Here is a 19,787-nt window from a genome sequence, read left to right as displayed (position 1 = left end):
CTTCCTTCCTTCCTTCCTTCCTTCCTTCCTTCCTTCCTTCCTTCCTTTCTTTCTTTCTTTCTCTTTTTCTTTTTTCCTTTCTTTTTAAGAATTTGGAAACTGATCGGGTGCAGGGCAGCTGATAGCTCGAAACCCTGGTAGGATCACTTTCCCCTTTCGGTACAGGTCATCTCGGATGCCTTGGTTCATCCTCTGCACCAGGAGCTTCTCGTAGAGCAGGGGATGGTAGGCCCCCAGAGTGCAGGCTGCATCATAGTATAGTTCATGATAGTGGCAGAGGTCAGTTTGTCGTACAGATGGAATATATTCATAAACGTGCACTTCTCTGCACAGTGACATCATGATAAGTATTCCTGAAATGGAAACAAAAAAAAAATCAGATGCATTTTAACTCAGGAAGACTTGGGTGGGTAAGGATTTTTAGACTGGCAAGAAACTCTTTCCACCAGGTCAGAGGTTGAGAGCTGGAAGTAACCTAAGAAGTCATTTGCTCCTATCTCTTCATTTTACAGATGAGGAAACTGAGACCTAGAAAGATGAATTGCTTTATAGAATCAGAGATTTAGAGTTGCATAGGACCTCAGAAGTCATCTGCTCCTCATTTTACAAATGAGGAAAATAAGGCCCATAGAGGGAAAGTCACTTTAGGATCATAAATAAGAGATCATGGTATATAACAATAAACAGAGAGCTGGAAGGCACCTCACACTTTATCTAGTTCAATCCCCTCGTTATACAGATAAGACATTAAGATGAGAGAAGTTAAGGTCACACAGGTAGCAAGTGCCAGAGGCAGGTTTTAAATCCAGGGCCATTTGTCTTTCCACTGTACAACCCTTAACAGTACTTTCTGTCACCTCAACACTATCACATTGATTACTTCTATCATATGATTTAAACACAACAGGTGTGTGATGCTAGTATTAAATACTAGGAGGAGAGGTCCATGCCAGTGAATGGGAATCTTAGACCCAAGACAAATGATGTTATAGCTAAGATTAAGACGCTTCTATTGATTGTACTTCCACAGGATAGCACCTTTATCTTTCTGTCACTCACATGACTACAACTCTAGCTCAGGCCGTCATCACCTCTTGTCTAGACTATCGTAATAGCCTCCTCACTGATCACCCTGGATTCATTCTCTTCCCTCTCCAATCCAACTTCTACATAGCTGGCAAATCGATATTCCTAAAGCATAACTCTAATCACGTTACTCCCTTGCTCAAGAAGGTCCAGTGAATCCCCATTGCCGCCAGGATAAAATATAAATTCCCATTTGGCTTTAACAAAGAGCTTGACAATCTAATCCCAATCAACCTTTCTGGGCATCCCACTTGTTGTTTCTTACCCATGAAATTCCACCTCCTATCTCTATGCCTCGTGCCTAGTGTGTGTCTCTCCTCATCTCTGCCTCATACAATCCAACTCTTCCTTTAGGAAGTCTATTCTCATTCCCCAGCCCGTTCCCAAACCCAGTTCCCAGTGCCTTCCCCATTGGAAATTCCTGTGCGTTAGCTGTGTGCATACTAAGCACTTACAGGCTCTTTTCCACAAAGAACACAAGCTCCTTGAGGCAGGCATTTTGTTTTTGCTTTCACCCACAGAATCTAGTACAGAGTCTGGCACACAGTAGGCACCTAATAAATGTGTACTGAATTGAACTGAATTATAAAAGAGAGGCCAGAAGTTCAAATCATTATGCATTTCACCTTTTCCTATATCTCTATGTCACTGTTTTTTCTTCTTCTCCTTTCAGTTCTACAAGTGTTTCCTCATCCTCTTCCACTGCCAACCTGCTTCACCATGCCCCTCTAAGGTCACAGTGATTCAGCTGGGCCAAAGGAAGAACAAGGAAGCGTCACATACTGTTCAAGACCTTCCTGAAGTCAGCAGAAAGCAGTTGTGCCTCCTGAGCCCAGAGTGCAGTGTGGCCCCAGCCTCAGAACACCCACCAGAGAAGATGGACGAGACTCCTTTGTCTGAATAATTTATTTCTCACCTTCATCTTGTCTCGTTTAAATAGCCTCAACTAATCTTGACAGTATTGATAACCTACGTGCTGTTCCCTCAATTCAAATAGTGTGCTTTTTTTTTTTTTTGGATATTTTGGTTAAAATATCACTGAAAAATATAGGTATTTTTGTTCATTGGTGATGATGACTTTACCCCTGTGGAGAATAGGTGAAGCTTTGTCTCTAAAGACAAAGCTGTTGTTTGTCCTTCATTTTGAAGAGGACCAATGACATCATGAACTGATGTCTTGATTTAGGCATGAATTGGATTTAAGGGAGGCAGAATTGCACAAAGTCATCAGCCTCACTCTCTCCTCCAGAGTCATTGGAGTCTAGTGGCAAGACAAAGGTCAAGATAACTGGCAATGGCCCAAAGAAGTAGGAGGTTCCAGATATTTTTGTATTAGAATTCTGCTTAATGGAACATGGCAATTTGACTATTACAACAGGAGGCAATGCTGAGCTGCACAAACTGAAATTAACCATCATACCTCTTCCAGGTGGGCCCCTCACTGAAGCAATCATTAAAGAGTGATGGGAGAAGGGTTAGATGAAGTGTCTCATTGACAACCCTAAGTGATTTTTCCTGGAGGGCCCGGTGAAATATCACCCTGTCTTTTGCTTAGTAAAAGGAAATTGTTTTGTTTGTCAGACCTGAGATTTCATCAATGTAAGGAATTCAGTGAGAAAACTCCTTTTACTAGTACAGTTTTTAGCAACTAGCCTGCAACTTATAGACTTGGAGAGTTTCTGGGGAATAATGATAAGTTAGATGGCTTGTCCAGGGTTACCTGGCCAGTATGTGTCAAAAGAAAGACTTGAACTTAGGTCTTCATGATTCTAAGTCAGTTCTCTATCCACTACTCCACTCTGAGTCTCACCTAATATAAGCATGATGGTAAATTAAAGGAATTTTGGAAGGGTCTATGTATGATTCAAGACAGCCAATCCTCTGAGAGACTTATCTATGGATTGTCTCATACTATCTGCTAGATATTGTGCATAGGAGAAAAAGAAAACTAAGAATCTCACTTAAGGTAAACTTTGGACCAGTTACAGACAAACAATGGCCATCAGACACAAAATTGATTATGTAGATTTAGTCTGGGCACCTAGGTGCTTCAGTGGATAGAGTGTCGGGCCTGAAGTCGGGAAGACTCATTGAAATCTGGCTTCAGACACTTACTAGCTGTATGACCCTGAGCAAGTCCCTTAACCCTGTTTGCCTCAGTTTTGTCATCTATAAAATGAGCTGGAGAAAAAATGACAAACTATTCCAGTATCTCTGCCAAGAATACCCCAAAGGGAGTCATGAAGAACATGACTGAAACAACTGAACAATAACAATAAGACTTATTCTAAAGTGTATTTTTCTCATACTTGGACTTCTGACTTGTAAAAGAAAGTTTTAGAGCTGTTGTTGATTGTATTGTTATACTTCAGACCTACAAATTCAATGTTAGTGGTAGTATGGTACAGGTACACAAACACTACATTTGAAATCAGACGATCATGGGTTGAACCCTCGTTGTATCATTTACTTCCTGTGTGACCTTGGGCAAGTCATTGAACTTCCTTGGACGTCACATTTTCCTTATCTGTATGTACAATAAGGTTAGATGGATAACAGGTCTTTTGAGGTCCCTTCTACCGCCATAGCTAATATATATATACCTAATTGTGCTATATATATAATCCTGAATTAGTTTTTGGGTGTGGGGACAGAAATGTGAAGAGATCCCATGTTACTTGGGGAAAGTGAATTTGGCTTGGATAGGCCCTGTCATATTGAAAGAAGGTATTAAGAATATTTACTATCGAATGAATTTATGTTTATGGAAGTATACTGACTCATTCCCCCCATAGGATGGTATAGGAATTAGCAATGATAAGGTAATCTATAAACATAAAAATACAAAATGGAAAGAACGTGGCTATTTTGAAATAATTATCCTCATATCCATCCAGCAGAAGACTCTTGATATGGACAGCAGTTCAACATCTATTCATGCTCAAAAAATCAGAATATACAAATGATGTTTTCATCTTTCCTCCCCAGTAGCTCCTGTATGATTTAGAAAATGGGATGCCATTTTGTATTGTGCTATTTGATTAAGGAGAAAAATAGTCTTTAAGGAACTTCTATAAAAATATTTTGTTTACCGAGTAATCAAGTTTAGTTTCCTAAAGTTTTCAACACTGATGAAAGCCTAAGCACTTTAAATGCTGAGTAGGGCTTTTGGCAGATACAACAATTTAGAAGTTTCTGGGTATGGTTTTAAATCAATCAAATGGGTAGAGTCATGCTTTGGGGATTTGGCAAGCTGTTGAAAACCTTTAAACAGATTAAATTAATGTTAAGTTTCTAATGCATCCAATTTGTATGAATGAATCCATACTAGAGATTCTATTGAAAGAAAGAAATGTGTTAATTTCTTCTGGGCAATTTTAATGACTCAAGAGGATTTCATTTGCCAAAATGCATCTTGTGAATAGTGCATTATGCCTGTTCTTAGCAGACTAATTTTTTTTAAAAAGCATCTAGACTAGTTATAATAAAATGTTTTAGAATGAGTATAAAAGATGCTTTTATAAAAGAATATAAAACACTGAAAGATAATTCAAAAGGTAATACTGAAATATCCTTGCACCCTTCTGACATTAAAAATGTTTTACTTGTCTTATTAATTTTTTCTTGATCACTTAAAATTCACAAATAGACACGCACACAATTTCCATGGACTAAACTATGCTTAGGTTGCCAGTTGCATGTGTACATATGTTTATATATAGTACAAGATGTGCAAATATAAGTATGTATGTGTTTATGTAGAAGTATATATGAATATATTTATACAGATATATACATGTATATACAAATATACATATGTGTGTACACAATAAATAAATGTACCATAAGCTTACATATAGTACAAGAAAGTCAAACACTAATACATAATATATTTCTAGGAGGTTGTGTTTACTTGCAAAAAGTGAAGTGGAAAACTGAGGCAATTATGTGGATAATTCAGGCTGATACAAACATTTTCAAATTAGTCGTTAAGACATTTACAGCACACTGTTTGACCTGAACTGTCCAAATATCACTAAATCTAATTCAAGCTAATAGGTGGGTAATAATAACTGAATTACAGAATTGCTTTGAGGAAGCCAAAAAAAGCCCCTTTGGGATCTGCTTAAAATGTTCAGATAGGACTGGTGCTAACTAGATATGAATTCAATATATGAAAATAAGTGCTTCTAAAATGTATGAAAATAGTTTATTCGAGAAAGGGTCTAAAGAATTTCTTTTCCATCTTGCTTATAAATTTAAATTATTTGGAGTAGCCTCCCTCAACACCCAAGGAAATGGGGCAAGAGTAACCTTTTAATCCATGTTAAAATGATTATGAATTCTGAATTAGTGGAGTTTGAATTGGAAGCAATTCTCTATTTCACTGGGACTGCATACAACCATGTTATTTCCACAGACTGTAATACCATAACCATTTAACCAGTGGGTTTAACTGTGATTTTAAAGGTCTGTTCCTGTTGGATAGATTATCTCACTTTCTGCCAGCACATTATTTAAAGGGTTATCTGAAGCCATTATGAAAAAGTATTGAATATATGATATGCTATGCTATGATTTGGATTATATATATATATATATATGTATATATTATAGATATAAATTCAAACATGATACAAATTTCCAGAAATGCTCTCATATCAAGTCTACTACAATTTGCCAGGCACAGTGAGAAGAGGAGGAAATATCAAGGAGCTCAAAATCTAATCAAATTCCAAGAAGGAAACAAACCCATGTCCCATGTAGGACAAGTTAGAAATGAATAGAGAGTATCTAAAAAAACACCACAAAATATTTCTGTGCATAAGTGGGATTGATAGAGCATGAGGAAGAATGGGGTGGTAGAAAGATTTCTGGAATTAGAGACAGAAAATTTGGGTTCAAATACTAATTTTTGCAACTTACTATACCATCTGCATGACCTTGGGCAAATTATTGAACATCTCTGAGTCTAAGGTTCTTCATTTATGAGATAAATGGGTTGAATGAGATGTCTGCTAAAGTCTCTTCTAGGGCTATAATTATCTTTGATGTGTTTGAAGCCCAGAGAAAATTCAAACCTAATAAATGTCATGTATTGAGAGAGTTCTGGATTTAGAGTCATGAAGACATGGGCTCATATCTTGATTCTGCCACTTACTACGTGTTTGACCTTGGACAAGTAACTAACCTCTCTGGACTTTGGTTTCCTCATCTGTAAAAAGTGAAGGTTGGACTAAATGACCTCTATGGTTGTTTTCAGCTATAAATTCTATGATCCTATCATATCTTGGAAGAACTATTTCCTCTTATCTGTTTTACAAAGCAATGAAAAACACAGAATGGAGAGGAGGTGGGCTGTATTTTAGAATTTCTTCAAGGTCAAAGTAATAAGAAAAGTTGATGTCTTTCCCCAAAAGTATGTATAATTAAAAGATGATTGATTACTCAACTTTAACTTGGTTCATCAAAAATTAATGTTAGTAGAAAAAATTTTTAAACCCTATCAATATATAACAGAATCATACATTAATATAGCAAGGACCTTTGAAAAGAAGCTTCAGGTTAATTTAGTATTGTATTTTTTGATTACAACTCATATACAGGATCCATCACTTATCTCGAAACACAAAATGCTTTTACCCAAGTCATCATAATTATGATGTATTTTGTAAAACCACAAATATAAATGTTAAGTGGCTTATAATGTACTTTAATGTTTGGAGTTTCAAATGATATATGGGAATATTAAAATCCATAATGTATAATAAAGTGGAAAGATAAAATCACATGGCTTGCATTTTTAAGTATGTTTTCTTCTTGCTGTATTAAATAGCACTACTGTTCTATATTCAACAATCAACTATAGGCAAGGCAAAATGAATATATACCAGTTCTTGCCCACAAGGACCTTACATTCTCACTAGTGAATACTATCTATCTATCTATCTATCTATCTATCTATCTATCTATCTATCTATCTATCTATCTATCTATCTATCTTTCTATCTATCTATCTATCTATCTATCTATCTAACTATCTATCCATATATACACATATATGTGTACATGTGTATAGGTACAAACAGATGAATAACATATTTAAAGAATAATGTAAATAATGTAATTTGAGGACAGACTGAGCACTAGTAATTGGGAAGCTCAGAAAAGGTTAATAGAGAATGTGGTACCTTCAGAGAGGATATCATAGAATCTCTGAATTTTAGAACTATTACATGAAACCCTTTTAAATTCGACCTACCTAAGGAGTGTGGTTAGTGACAAATTGAATCAGCTGTATTTTTTGGCTATAAGTCATTTTAGTCTCTTTTAAAGGTCTGAGTATCAAAATAAATCAGAAAAAAGGGCTTTAAAATAAATTATATTCTATCCTCAACCAAAGACACAACACAGATTACCTTATCCCACCACAAAGTCAAAGGACAATAGACTCAAGTAAGGATGACAAAAGCAAAGAGGTCACTATCAGTAAGACCAGTCATTGTAAAAAGAGGCCTAGTAGGGTACATAAAGAAAAGGAACAACTCTTATGCAATAAACTTTAATAATAAGTAATTTTTTTTTCAGATGGCCCTATGCAAATCATTCAGACAAACTATTTCTTTCCTGGTCTGATTCCATTTGGACAAAATAGTCTCAAGTGAAAATGCCACTATAGAGAAAAAATACTGAAAGCATTTGTCACCCTTTCGAAGAAAAGTACTTTTGTCTATGTGGCATTTTGCTCATTGTAAGAAGAAATTTCTCTGTCTCTTCTCTTAGTTGTTTATCATTGAAGATGAACAATTCTAACACAAATAGGATATATAAATGCATATGTATGCATACATATGTGTGCGTGTGTTGTGTGTGTATGAAATGGTTCCCAATTCATGAGTAACTATTACATATGTAGGGTTCAAACAAGGCTCATGCTTGTTTGTGCTCTGCTGGAGACCCTAACTCTATAACACAAGATAAAGAGACCTGCAAAATATGGATATGATCTTTTATATAAAGGTGGATAGTGAGGCTGAAATAGAAAAAGGAGTTGTTAAAAAAATGAAGCTTTTGGATAACCACTGTGTCAAATTTGTTTATTGAAGTGATGTCTATATTGGATGGGAGGTTAGGTGAGGTAACTTTAAGAACCCTTTTGAATCCAATATTCCATGAAAAGGAATCAATAAGCATTTATTAAGTGCTTACTATGTGAAAAATAAGTGGAAACCTTGTCTGTGTATTTGGTGGGGTGGGTGAGAAGTAGAACATAATTTCTTTTTTTTTTCCATTTCACTATGCTACAAAGTTTGAAATTGTACTCTTTTAAAATATACATACTTCTGTAGTAGTAACTAAGTGAAGACTATCAATTACTCAAACCATCTTTAATTTAATGATTATTTTGCTTTCCTTCTGATATTTGGCTGAGTTAACTGAATTTCAATTCAATTCAGCAAACATTTATTAGGTGTCTACAATGTGCAAGGACCTATGAATAAAGTGACAAAAAAAGAATCAGTCTTGTCCTTCAAGAAGCTTATATTTGAGTGAAGTAATGCTATTTGTATGTAAAGGAAACATCTATGGATAACATTTGGAAGAGACAAAGTGGAAGGAAAAGAAGATCGAATTACAGACGTTTAAGACAACATGAAGATGGGCATCTGGGGACAATTGAGGGGGGGGTCAGTTGAGAAGGACTACTAGAATTTGAGAGACAGGGTATACAAAGGGAGACTTGAGAATGCTAAATATATATTTTCTCTTTTTGACATTTTGTGAAGAACTGTCCTTTCCTCAGGATGCTGGGAAGACATTTTCTCTTCTAGAAGCCACCTCCCTCCTCTACCTCATGATTCCATGGCCCCAAATTCTAGAAGAACTCAGACTATTATTATAATTATTATCATACATTAAGTTTCATAGTCTTACTTATTAATTTAGTCATAACTTATAACAGTGCTTTGATGGGGAATTGTTATCCAAATTCCAAATAACTGATAAATGAAACAACTTTCAGGAAAGAACATATTTTGTAAGTCAAAAACTGCCTGTATAATGGAGACACAGATGAATGAACAAAAACCTAATTTGAGCCAAAGATGTGTGGAAGGCTGAAGTTTTCTTCTCCTTGTACCGTATTAGAAAAGATAAATAGACTCACATTTCGTAAGTTATCTCATACAAGCATGCACATACAATTAGGAAGAAGTTTGCTCACATGGACTTACTATAAGCCTGAACCTTGTATTAATTATGAGAAGTAAAGCCCAAAGAAAATTACTATGGCCCTCATTTCTAAGGATAAAAATCTTCCTCATCCATTAGCTAGAGCAAAAACTTTAGAGGCTGAAGCTTTAAAGCACACAAATCTGTCTAAAGGGCCTTTTGGTTGAATCTTTTGTTCAATAACTGACTTTGGCACTAAAGGTGTCTCGAAAATGATGAGGTTGAATGACAAAAAGTCAATATCTTTTTCAGCATGACCTCAGAACATGGAAGGGGCATTAGGAGGATTCCTTTTTGTAACAGAAGAAAGCACATATCGAATTATTTTCATTTTTGATGTCAAATAAATTGAGATGTCGGTAAAGATAGATTATTTCCCAGAGAAGGACATCAGATAAATTGAACAATGAGTTCCATCTATTTTTAAGCATATTTTTGAGGAAGAGCAAAGGGGTAATAGAGACTAAAGTAATAGCTGAAAAGGTTATTCAGAACGAATAAACTATAACTTTAACAAATAATTTCTGAGGAAAAAAAAGCTGATCCAGCGTTGATTTGGAAAGCAATGGACTTGACTATATTAGGAAGAGCCAGTTTAAAGGGAAATTTTCAGTTCAAAAAGCTGACCCTTATTTTAAGAGAGTACAGGGAAAGGAAAAGAATGAATAAGGTCACAGAAAGGCAGAGCTTCTTGGTGGTATGATTTTTTTAAGCACAGGTTGGTTATAATGCGATGTATTTATATTTAACCAAAAGAGAGATTAAAAAAATCACTCTAGAGTTTCATTGTCTCCATTCATGAAGCTCAAGAGAATGTCCTCAAAGAATAAAGGAGAAAATGCACCTCCCTCCCTGCCTTGTAGAAGTGGATGACTATGGACATGGAACATTGAATACACTTTCAAATTCTATTAATATGTTGGTGAGTTTTGCTGAATTGCTTTTTTCCCCTCTCTTTTTTATTCTTTGTTACAAGGACTAGCTCTCCAGGAAAGGAGGGAAATGTCTTTGGAAAGGATGATTAACCATTCTCCAATATGTTTATGGTCAAAAGATATAAACAGTCAGTTTTCAAAAGAAAAGAACAAACTATCAATTATCATATGAATACATGCTCTAAATCACAAATAATGAGAAAAATGAAAATTAAAATAGCTCTGAGTTCCTTCTTTATCTGATTAGTTTGGCAAAGCTGAGGAAAAGTAAAAACCTAGGCTGAGAGAAAACAGCCTTGTTGATGAAACTGGGACTTGACCAAAACTTTCTGGGAAGCAAATTGGAATTATACCCAAAAAGTCACTAGACTATCATACCCTTTCACTCAGGAATATTACCCTAGACATGTGCCCTAAAAAGATCAAAGAAAGAGGGAAGGACCTGGCATATATAAATATTTATAGCATTTTATTAGAATAGAAACTGGGTGGTACCTATCAATAAAGAAACAGCTGAACAAATTATGGACTATGAATGTAATGGGATATTATTTTGCTCAATAAGAAATAATATAAGGAATGGTTTCAGAAAAACTTGTAAAGACTTGTATGAACTGATGCAGAGGGAAGTGTGCAGAATCAAGAGAACAATTTAAACAATAATTATAACATTGTAAAGAAAAACAATTTTGAAAGATTTAAGAATTCTGATCAATGCAATGGCCACATATATCTACAGAGGACCAATGGTGAAGCAGACTTTCACCTCTTGGGAAAGATGATGGACTAGAAGTACGGAATGAGATATACATTGTAGGATATGGCCAATGTGTGGATTTGTTTTGCTTTACTATGTTCATTTTTAACATGGGAGGTTTTAAAAAATAAGGAAATAGAGAGTGGGGGTAGGAATTGGAGGACTAGAGACAGCAATACCAAAATGAAAGAAAAGAAGGAAAAAAATGTCAATGAATCATCTAAAGAAGGAACAGAAGAGGAGGTAGGGAGGTTCAGAGGAAGACATGGAGAAGCAGAACAGAGTTGAGACTTAATATGTTGAATTTGTTTTATGTATATATAAAATATATTTTTTGTTTTGCTAGGCAATGGGGTGAAGTGACTTGCCCAGAGTCACATAGCTAGTAAGTGTCAAGTGTCTGAGGCCAGATTTGAACTCAGGTCTTCCTGATTCCAGGACCTGTACTCTATCCACTGTGCCACCTAGCTGCCCCATATTTATTATATATTTTAACAATAAAACAGGCTATATCTAGTAAAGGTTTGTGGTTTCACTTAAAACTGCCTATTTATGTTCCTCTTTGTATAAGGAAATATTCAGGTGCTGTGCTCTATGAGCAGAGCAGAATTGAAATAGCTCAAAGGAAACACAAGATGTGCAAAATTAAGGAATCCACCCCAATTCTCACATGGACTATTTGTGTCCGACCTATGGTAGAACATTCTGAGCTCATATTTGTCTAATCAGTCACAGTCAGACACGCTGAAACTTGACTCTAACATAGTGATGTCATTTTGGTCTTCTTTGTTCTGTATGCTTTAGGTGGTGCCAAAGTTAATGGACTGAAGACAGCAATGGCAATTTTGAAATTAGAAAGCATTTTCTTACAACCTTCACATACTGAGAAAGCCTTTTCTACATCTAAAGCTATTGAGTCTATGGGCATACAACAAGGACATCTGACAATCTGCCTTTGCATTTTAAAGTGTTTTGTTCTAATTCAACATTATCCACATGAATTAATAAAAAGGCCACCTTCTAAAGAAGGTTTTATTAAACTTCTGTCACATCCTGTAATGTTACTTATTATCCCATTCTGCATTATCCCATTCTGTATATTCTTTCCTGGCAAACTATATTTTGTGTTCTCTCTTAAATTAATAGAATCTTTTCTCTCCAAATGAACAAGAGATGAACTTGGGATTTCACATGAGTAATTGAGAAACAAAGAGTATCAAGGATTTCCCTTTCTAAGGGGAATAGTGATGTTTAAAACAATATTAAACAGACTCATATCTTAACTCTTTCCTGAGTTGTACATCAAAGACTACATTAATATTGTATGCCAAAGCCCCACACCTCGACCCAGCAGCTTTGTACACTCTTAACCTGAGGCATACCAAAACATTTCTCTAAATCTCCCTTCTCCTTAGCTCCCTACCCCAAACCTTTACTGATCTTTTCAGCTTTGTTATTTTCTCATCCCCCCCAAACTAATATGTACTATCTGTGTACCTGCTGAGTCCCCTCTATAGTATGTAAACTTCCTAAGGTGTACCATGGGTTCCTTTTTGTCTTTGTATGCCAGTGTCTTGCACATAATAGGTATTGAATAAATGTTTATTGAATGGCATTTGATTGAATTGAAATAGATTGTTCCCCAGTGGCCATCTAGTCCATCTAACATGAAAAAGAATTACCCCTACAACATACCTGACAAGGTCTTTTCTTAAAGACCTCCACTGAGGAGTAATTCACTCTCTTCTAGGACATTCCATTCTAGTTCTGAACAGCTTTTAATTGTTAATTTCCCCTTTGCATCCAGCCTAAATAAAAGGATTAGATTGGATTGTCTCTGAGGTCCTGTCCAGATCTATATCTATTATCCTATATAAATCTTCCTCAATGCATGTTCCACAAAATGCTCCAAATTCTGTCCTCAAGAGGCAAAAGCAGAATAAATCTTCTTTCACTTGGCAATCTTTCAAATATTTAAGAGTACTGATTATGTCCCAATGTCTTCTCTCATTCAGGAACCCCAAAATTCTTTAATCCGTCCTCATATTCTGTTTGTGCTCTGCTAAAAAAAATTGTGACTATTTTTGTGTATCATGGAAACTTTTGGCAGTACAGCAAAACAAAACAAAACAAAATACAACAACAACAACAACAAAAAAAAAAACTTACCTATGAATCCAGAAGATGGAGGATTTGGTTGTATCTTCTCTTTAGTGTTCTCTTGGATTATGTCCCAGAGTTGCCAAATAAATTTAGGATGAAGAATATAAAAGGGTTGATTTGGGTTCTTCCTACGATGCTGAATATAAGGAGTGAAGAGATTGTAATCTGGCTTCTTATACCACTGTGGGGAAAAAAAAAGATCATGGACATCAATGTCAGCAGGTTCAGTACCTTGTATAGAAAAAGCAGCAACACAGTCTCATAAACAACAGTGCAGTGAACATGTAATATGTTTTCCTGGGGCAATCTAAGAAGGCACATTGAAGAGGAAAATAATAGGGTCCCTAATACAGCCTTATGTAGCCTGCTCAGTTCTCCACAAAGGAAACATCCATGAGATATTGGATAAAGGGCAGGAGGAAGATGGAAACAGAGGAAGGAGTATCACCAAACTCATTTTTTCACCCTTTCTTAATCTTTGCTTCATAATTTGAACAAAGGAGTATATGGACTATGTAGCTTCCAATTTGCCCACATCCTCTCTGGGATAGTAACACCAATTAGATTTGACTATTCTAGAGTGTCAGGCTCCCTTGGAATTAGGTGCTATTTATAATCCCCACAGAACAGACGATGGAACAGTGTCATGGTAGGAGGAAAACCTTTTGTTCATGAAAGTCAAAAAAGTTGAGGCAGTCTAGAAAAAAGATACATCCCTGTGGGAGACTAATAGCTGTTTGTCACCCTCCCCTTGTCCTCTGGCCTCATACAGCTATTGTATCATCTACCTTGATATCCCACATAGAGCTCACTTGTATTTTTCATAACTAGTATATCACTACTTCTGTTATTATTTATATTTGTAATAATATTATTTACATGACACATAGAACCACTATGTAGCGTATGTATCATAGAGTTGGGCTTTATAGATATTACCTTATTTACCATTATATCCATTAGAATGTAGTTTCCTTCAGGACATGGACTGTCTCACATTCTTTTTAATATCCCTAGTGCTTAGCACAATGCCTTAAGCAGTTAATAAATGCTTGTTTATTGATTATTTTGATCCTGTAAGTCTGGGATTGAAGTGATAATAGAAAATATTAATGAGAGCTCTCATAGATACAATGTTTTTTTCAGTTTAAAGTTTACTTAATACATATCATTTAATCCTCAGCTCAATGACACAGGTAGTATAAGCATTGTGCCTTCTTAAAAGCTAAGAAAACTGAGGCTCAGAAGTTTAAATGAATTGCCAGAATCAACCAGTAAATTGCAGAGTTAGTGAATGCCATATTTTCTAAGCACAAATCCAGACTTCTTTAACATTCTATCAAATAACATAAAAATGTCTGGGGTAGGGTCCAAATGAGGCATATTACAGACAATTATGAATGGTACATTGAGATAATAATGAAATTTGAGTGATAGGAGAATTTGCATTCCCTTACTGATTATTTCATTGTTAAAAGGTCATTTAAATGGGTGTGATAGATGTAGGTCAGTACAATGTAAACCCTTAAAAATGAGAAAATCTTAGTTAAATTAACCCAAGTCCCAGGATATTTAGGACTCTTCAGAAGAACATCCTGGCATTTTACAATTAAGGGGAAGAGGAAAAGAGAGAAGATGAACATTTTACTAATGGGCTAATAATTATTATGTATATTGAATCAGTGTAGCTACATGATCGGTATAATTTTGTTCCTCAAGCTACAAAGGTTAATGTTTCCCACTATTAATTAGCCAGAGGCTATACTCGTCTCAGTGAATGAAAAGAAATTTGATTCAACAAATCAGACTGGTGGGTAGGCCAAGAGAAAAAAATAGGCTAGTCTTACCATGTGAAGATTTGCTGAGTAAGGAGCAGGATCCCAAGCCACTAAAATGACATCTTTATATAATGAACTGTCAATGAAGTGATGGTTTGGGTTGGTCAGAATCTAGAAACACAAAATACAATAAAACAACCTCTACAGAAGCAACATATTGGATATTCATTTCCTCAAATGAAAATGGATGAATACCTTATAAGGTTTAATCCAGGTAAATAAAAATAGTATGAACCATCCTGATTTTTCCTCCTTGCAGGTCCTTTCTAATGGACCAACTCAATTTTGACTAAGAAGTTGAATTTCCATACTCCATCTTTTCTGCCATTTCTTTAGTGACATTTTTGCTAGTGCTATGTGAAGTCTACTCCATTGCAACTTCTCAGAAAACTTAGGATTCCCCATAAATTCAGTTATTCCAAGATAGAAGAGGCCTTAGAGTACAGCCACGTTGTACAATTTCCTCATTTTACTGATTAGGAAACAGAGGCATGGAGAGGTTAAGTGATTTGCCTGAAGTTGACACCAGTAACTAGTGGCAGAGCTAGAATTGGAAAAGTCTTTTGACTTAAAATTTTTCATTCATTCCATTGCTACCTCTCCTTCACCACTTTGGCTAGAATTGCTTGGAACCTCACTTAGCTAGGGCATGGAGGCTGTTCTAGAATGATGTCACAAAGCCTCCATTGTCTGAAAAGCACCCCAGAATAAAGAAGTACTTGACTTGTTCTAGTCCTTGTGTGTGTGTGTGTGTGTGTGCGTGTGTGTGTACCTTTGGTAAAATGTATTTGATTTGCTACTCCACTTGCTGTAGGCTCAGTGGACTATGCAGAAGGCTAATCTTTACCTGTGCCTCTGACTCAAGATAAATCACTCAACCACTCTGTATCTCAGTTTTTCTAATACAAATTGAAAGATAGAATACCTACTGTGGCTCCAAGAATAACTTTGTTATAAATCAGTGCGATGAAGAATATTTTTTTTGAAACATGCAAAATCGATTATATTTATTTTTCACAGAATACTCAGTTTTCATTTTAAAAGCTTCAAAAAATTAATTCTCATTCAAAATTTATAGATCATAAGGTACTATCCTACAGATTTCATGAGATGAACTACAAACAGAACATAGACTAGTCTCAGTATGGATTAAATTACAAATGTACATATAAGCTTAAAATTACCCCAAATGTCAGGTACCTTTATGGTTTTTTAATAAATACTCATAAAATAGCAAATAATTTAGAGGTTTAGTAATGTAATGAAATCATTACACTAAACTGGTGTGTATAAAAGTTTTAGTTTACACAGTAGGCAAAGTGATTTTTTTCTTGTGAAAATAAAAGGAACATGCAAGATATTGTATTTATCCACTTCTGTTGAAATGATAGGATTCTAGAGCTCAAGTGGACCTCTGAGACTATCTAATCTAACCCCCTTATTTTACAAAAGGTCAAGGAGTGTATTTGATTTGCTTAAGGTCACACACATAGTAAGCATTACAGGCAGGATTTGAACTGTGGTATTCAGAATGCTATGCTACGCTGCTTCACATTAATGAGAAGTTGGGTGTTATGCCCACAATAACCTCATAATTTTACAGTGTTAGTGCTATGATCAAACTCATTTTAGCTTCTTTACCATCCTGCATTTTCTTCCCCAACCTTCTGTCTTCATGCTTTCTTTTATCTCTTATTTTTCTTCGTTGCCTATGCAAATGTAATTCACCAACTGCAATAGCATTCTCATGCCTATTCATTAAAATATACAGTGCTTTTCCCCACCCCCACCCCCATATATATTACTACCTTTCTTTCTGGAATGTTCCTGTTCCGTTCTTCTAAGTACCAATCTGTCTTCTACGTTAGCTTATGGAGGCTGCCAGAAAAATCTCTGAATGGTGAATCAGGAGGCATAACTCCCACTCTTACTACTAGTAGCTAGCTATGTCACATTAGACAAGGTACCTAGCTTCTCTAGGCTTCATTTTCCTAGAAAATGAAAGATATTATTCAAAATACCTTCCCATTCTAACACTGTAGAATTCATGCCTGTCATTTATTTTTCTGGCTCCTATTTTCTCATTACCAACCCCCAATTCATTTTACTTATGGAATACTGAGATACATAAACATTAGTAAACATGGATTTTATCTACATAATCCAACATACATCTGTATGCACAGACCATTAGTCTTACCTGGGAATTAATGATGCGCATTGTTGTTTTATTTCCAACATCTCTTTCATAACCATGTGTAGGAGCAGAGTTAAATCTCAAAACTGCATCATGAGAATCTAGGGGCACATAAGTGACAAGTTTGCTTTTTTGCTCTCCCTGTAGATTAACAGAATCTTGGGGAAATTGTTAACAGTCAATTTTCCTGACATGAAAAGTTATCCCCACCCCACTCCTTTGAAGAAGTGAAAAGATGGGTGTGGAACAGTACATATATATTTTTAGATTTTTTTGACATGTTGATTAGTTTTGCTAAATTTTCCTCTTCTTCCTCTTTTTCTCTTTTCTTAAAAAATATCCTTTTTTTATATGAGATGGCTCTCTGGGAGGAGAAGGAAAAGACACTGGGAGAAATGTTGGCTATATAAAAACGAAATAGATCAATGAACATTCATTTAAATTTTTAAAATTATGTCAATTTTTCCAAATCTGAAGCTAAAGAGTTACTGATAATAAAATAAGCCCATTTTTCATATAACTGTTACTAATAACATTAAGTGGAAGAATTTTCTGATAAAAATTTATTTATTCTAGGTGGAAAAATCAACATGGCCACAGTTGCCCATTCAATTACATTTTCTGTGTAAAGCTTTCCATGATTTTTACATGCTTAAGATGTACTATTACATGTGCTATATTTTCATATTCTTTTAAATTAACTATGCTTTATATAGTTATACTCCTTAATTTTGAGATATCAAAGAGACTTTGTGGTTTGGATCCTCTTTGCCTTCCACCCTCCAAACCAGCAGAACTGCGCATGACTAAGAGACTTGGAACGTATACTTGATTCATGAAGGCTGCATGGGGAAGAGCATGAATTGGTACTTTTAGATTCTTGACTATTCATTCACACACTGAGCAGACCAATAGCTGAAGATCATAGATTTAAAGCTAGAAGAGATCTTGGTGGTCACATTGTCTAAATTCCTCATTTTTACAGATGAGAAAACTGAGGATCAGAAAGACCCAGTGAGTAACTTAAGATTATAGAATTAGTAAAAGGCCGAGCTGGGAATAAATTCAGCTAATTTCACTCTAAACGCAGTGCTCTTTCCTTTGTATCACACTTCCTCCCCCTAAAATGTTACACCAGTTAGTCACATATGATTCTAGTACAAACCTGTAGTCTTAAAAATTCTTGAGGATCCCAAAGAACTTGTGTTTATGTAGGTTATAACTATCAATATTTACCATATTGGAAATTAAAAGTGATACAACTTAAAAATTTATTAATTCATTTAAAATAACAGACCCATTGCATGTTAATATATTTTAATAAATTCCATATTTTAATGAAAAAATGTTTTCTAAAATAGAAAAAAATAGCGAGAAGAGTAGCATTGTTTTACATATTTTTGCAAATCTCTTTAATGTCTGGCTTAAAGACGAGTGGATTCTCATATTTTTTTCTTTATTCAATCTGTTGCAATATGTTGTCTTGGTTGGAGTATATGAAGAAAACTAGGCTTCATATGTAGTTGGAAAAGAGAAGAATGTTTTAATAGAAAAATAAAATCTTAAGATTATTATGAAAATAATTTTGACCTTGTGGGTCACATGAAAGGGATACTCAGGAGTCCATAGACCACACTTTGATAAACCACTGTTACAATGGTCTAGACTGAGTTGAACTCCTAAAATTTTTTTTCTTTTGGTCCATACCTATGATATTATCAATGTATGTAACTTTTGTGCAAGTACAGATCAGCAATTCTTCTGTAACTTAGAATCTTTATAGACTTGTATGAAGCATTGAGAGATTAAATTTATTTGCCTAATGTCATTTATTGTCAAAGGTGGGACCTGAAACCAAATTTTGCCATCCTCAAGGCTTTCCCTCTACCATTGTACCAATGCCTTTCATTCACTGAGAAGTTAAACTTTTCAATTCAACCTTTCCATAATTTAGTGTTTTTGACATTGCAATTGAAACTCGCACTAAACCTGATTTTAGTATAATTCTGAAATTGACAATTGTGCCAAAAGAAAATGAAAATGATATTCCAACATCATTTTTCATTAAAAGGCAAATTTACAGCTTCTTGCCTAACTTCAGGGAAGATGAAAAGGTCCACCATTATCATTTTATGCTCAAAGTACTTTATATCAAGCAGTCACATAGTCTGGCTCAATAGGTTTGCTCTGTTATCCAATGTATGGCTCCTTTCACTTTATTTCAATGACACACATTTCCTAATTCTCCCATTAATTGGGTGATATGAGATATTTTAAAAATAACTATCATTTATTAAGACCCTGAACATGTGCTGGATGCTGATCTGCCTAAAAATATGCTTCTACATGGAAATAGGATCAGAGGAGGGAACCCAGAACCAATTTAGTCCGATGTCCTCATTTTACAGATGAAGAAACTGAGCTCTAGAGAGGAGAAGCAACTTAGCTAAGGTCTCAATTTGAAGTTAGAACATTTGACTCCTGAAGTAAGTTTGCCTCTTCTACTATACTAAACTGCTCCACATATTTAAATCCCCATGGACATGGATAAGTAGAAATGGATAGATTGGAGTAAAGAG

The 19,787-nt window shown here is 35.2% G+C and overlaps 2 protein-coding genes across 2 annotated transcripts in view; one reads left to right on the top strand and one right to left on the bottom strand.

Annotated features, from left to right (window-relative positions):
• LOC114046337 (vertebrate ancient opsin-like) overlaps positions 1-1,990 on the top strand; it is a 234,071-nt gene extending 232,081 nt beyond the window's left edge. Inside the window, exon 4 of the mRNA XM_027866642.1 lies at positions 1,760-1,990. Coding sequence (XP_027722443.1) covers positions 1,760-1,990 — 231 coding nt within the window. The remainder of the gene's footprint in view (positions 1-1,759) is intronic.
• The window catches only part of LOC114046336 (beta-galactoside alpha-2,6-sialyltransferase 2-like), a 29,957-nt gene continuing 10,254 nt past the window's right edge, over positions 85-19,787 (bottom strand). Inside the window, exons 2-5 of the mRNA XM_027866641.1 lie at positions 17,212-17,309; positions 15,021-15,122; positions 13,180-13,354; positions 85-353 (exon numbers count right to left, since the gene is read on the bottom strand). Coding sequence (XP_027722442.1) covers positions 85-353; positions 13,180-13,354; positions 15,021-15,122; positions 17,212-17,309 — 644 coding nt within the window. The remainder of the gene's footprint in view (positions 354-13,179; positions 13,355-15,020; positions 15,123-17,211; positions 17,310-19,787) is intronic.

Source organism: Vombatus ursinus, unplaced genomic scaffold, assembly GCF_900497805.2.
Source record: "Vombatus ursinus unplaced genomic scaffold, bare-nosed wombat genome assembly UNPS02014781.1, whole genome shotgun sequence".
Classification (NCBI taxonomy): Eukaryota; Metazoa; Chordata; class Mammalia; order Diprotodontia; family Vombatidae; genus Vombatus; species Vombatus ursinus.
The sequence above is the reverse complement of the archived record's forward strand: the minus strand, read 5'-3'. Positions and strand labels throughout refer to the sequence as shown.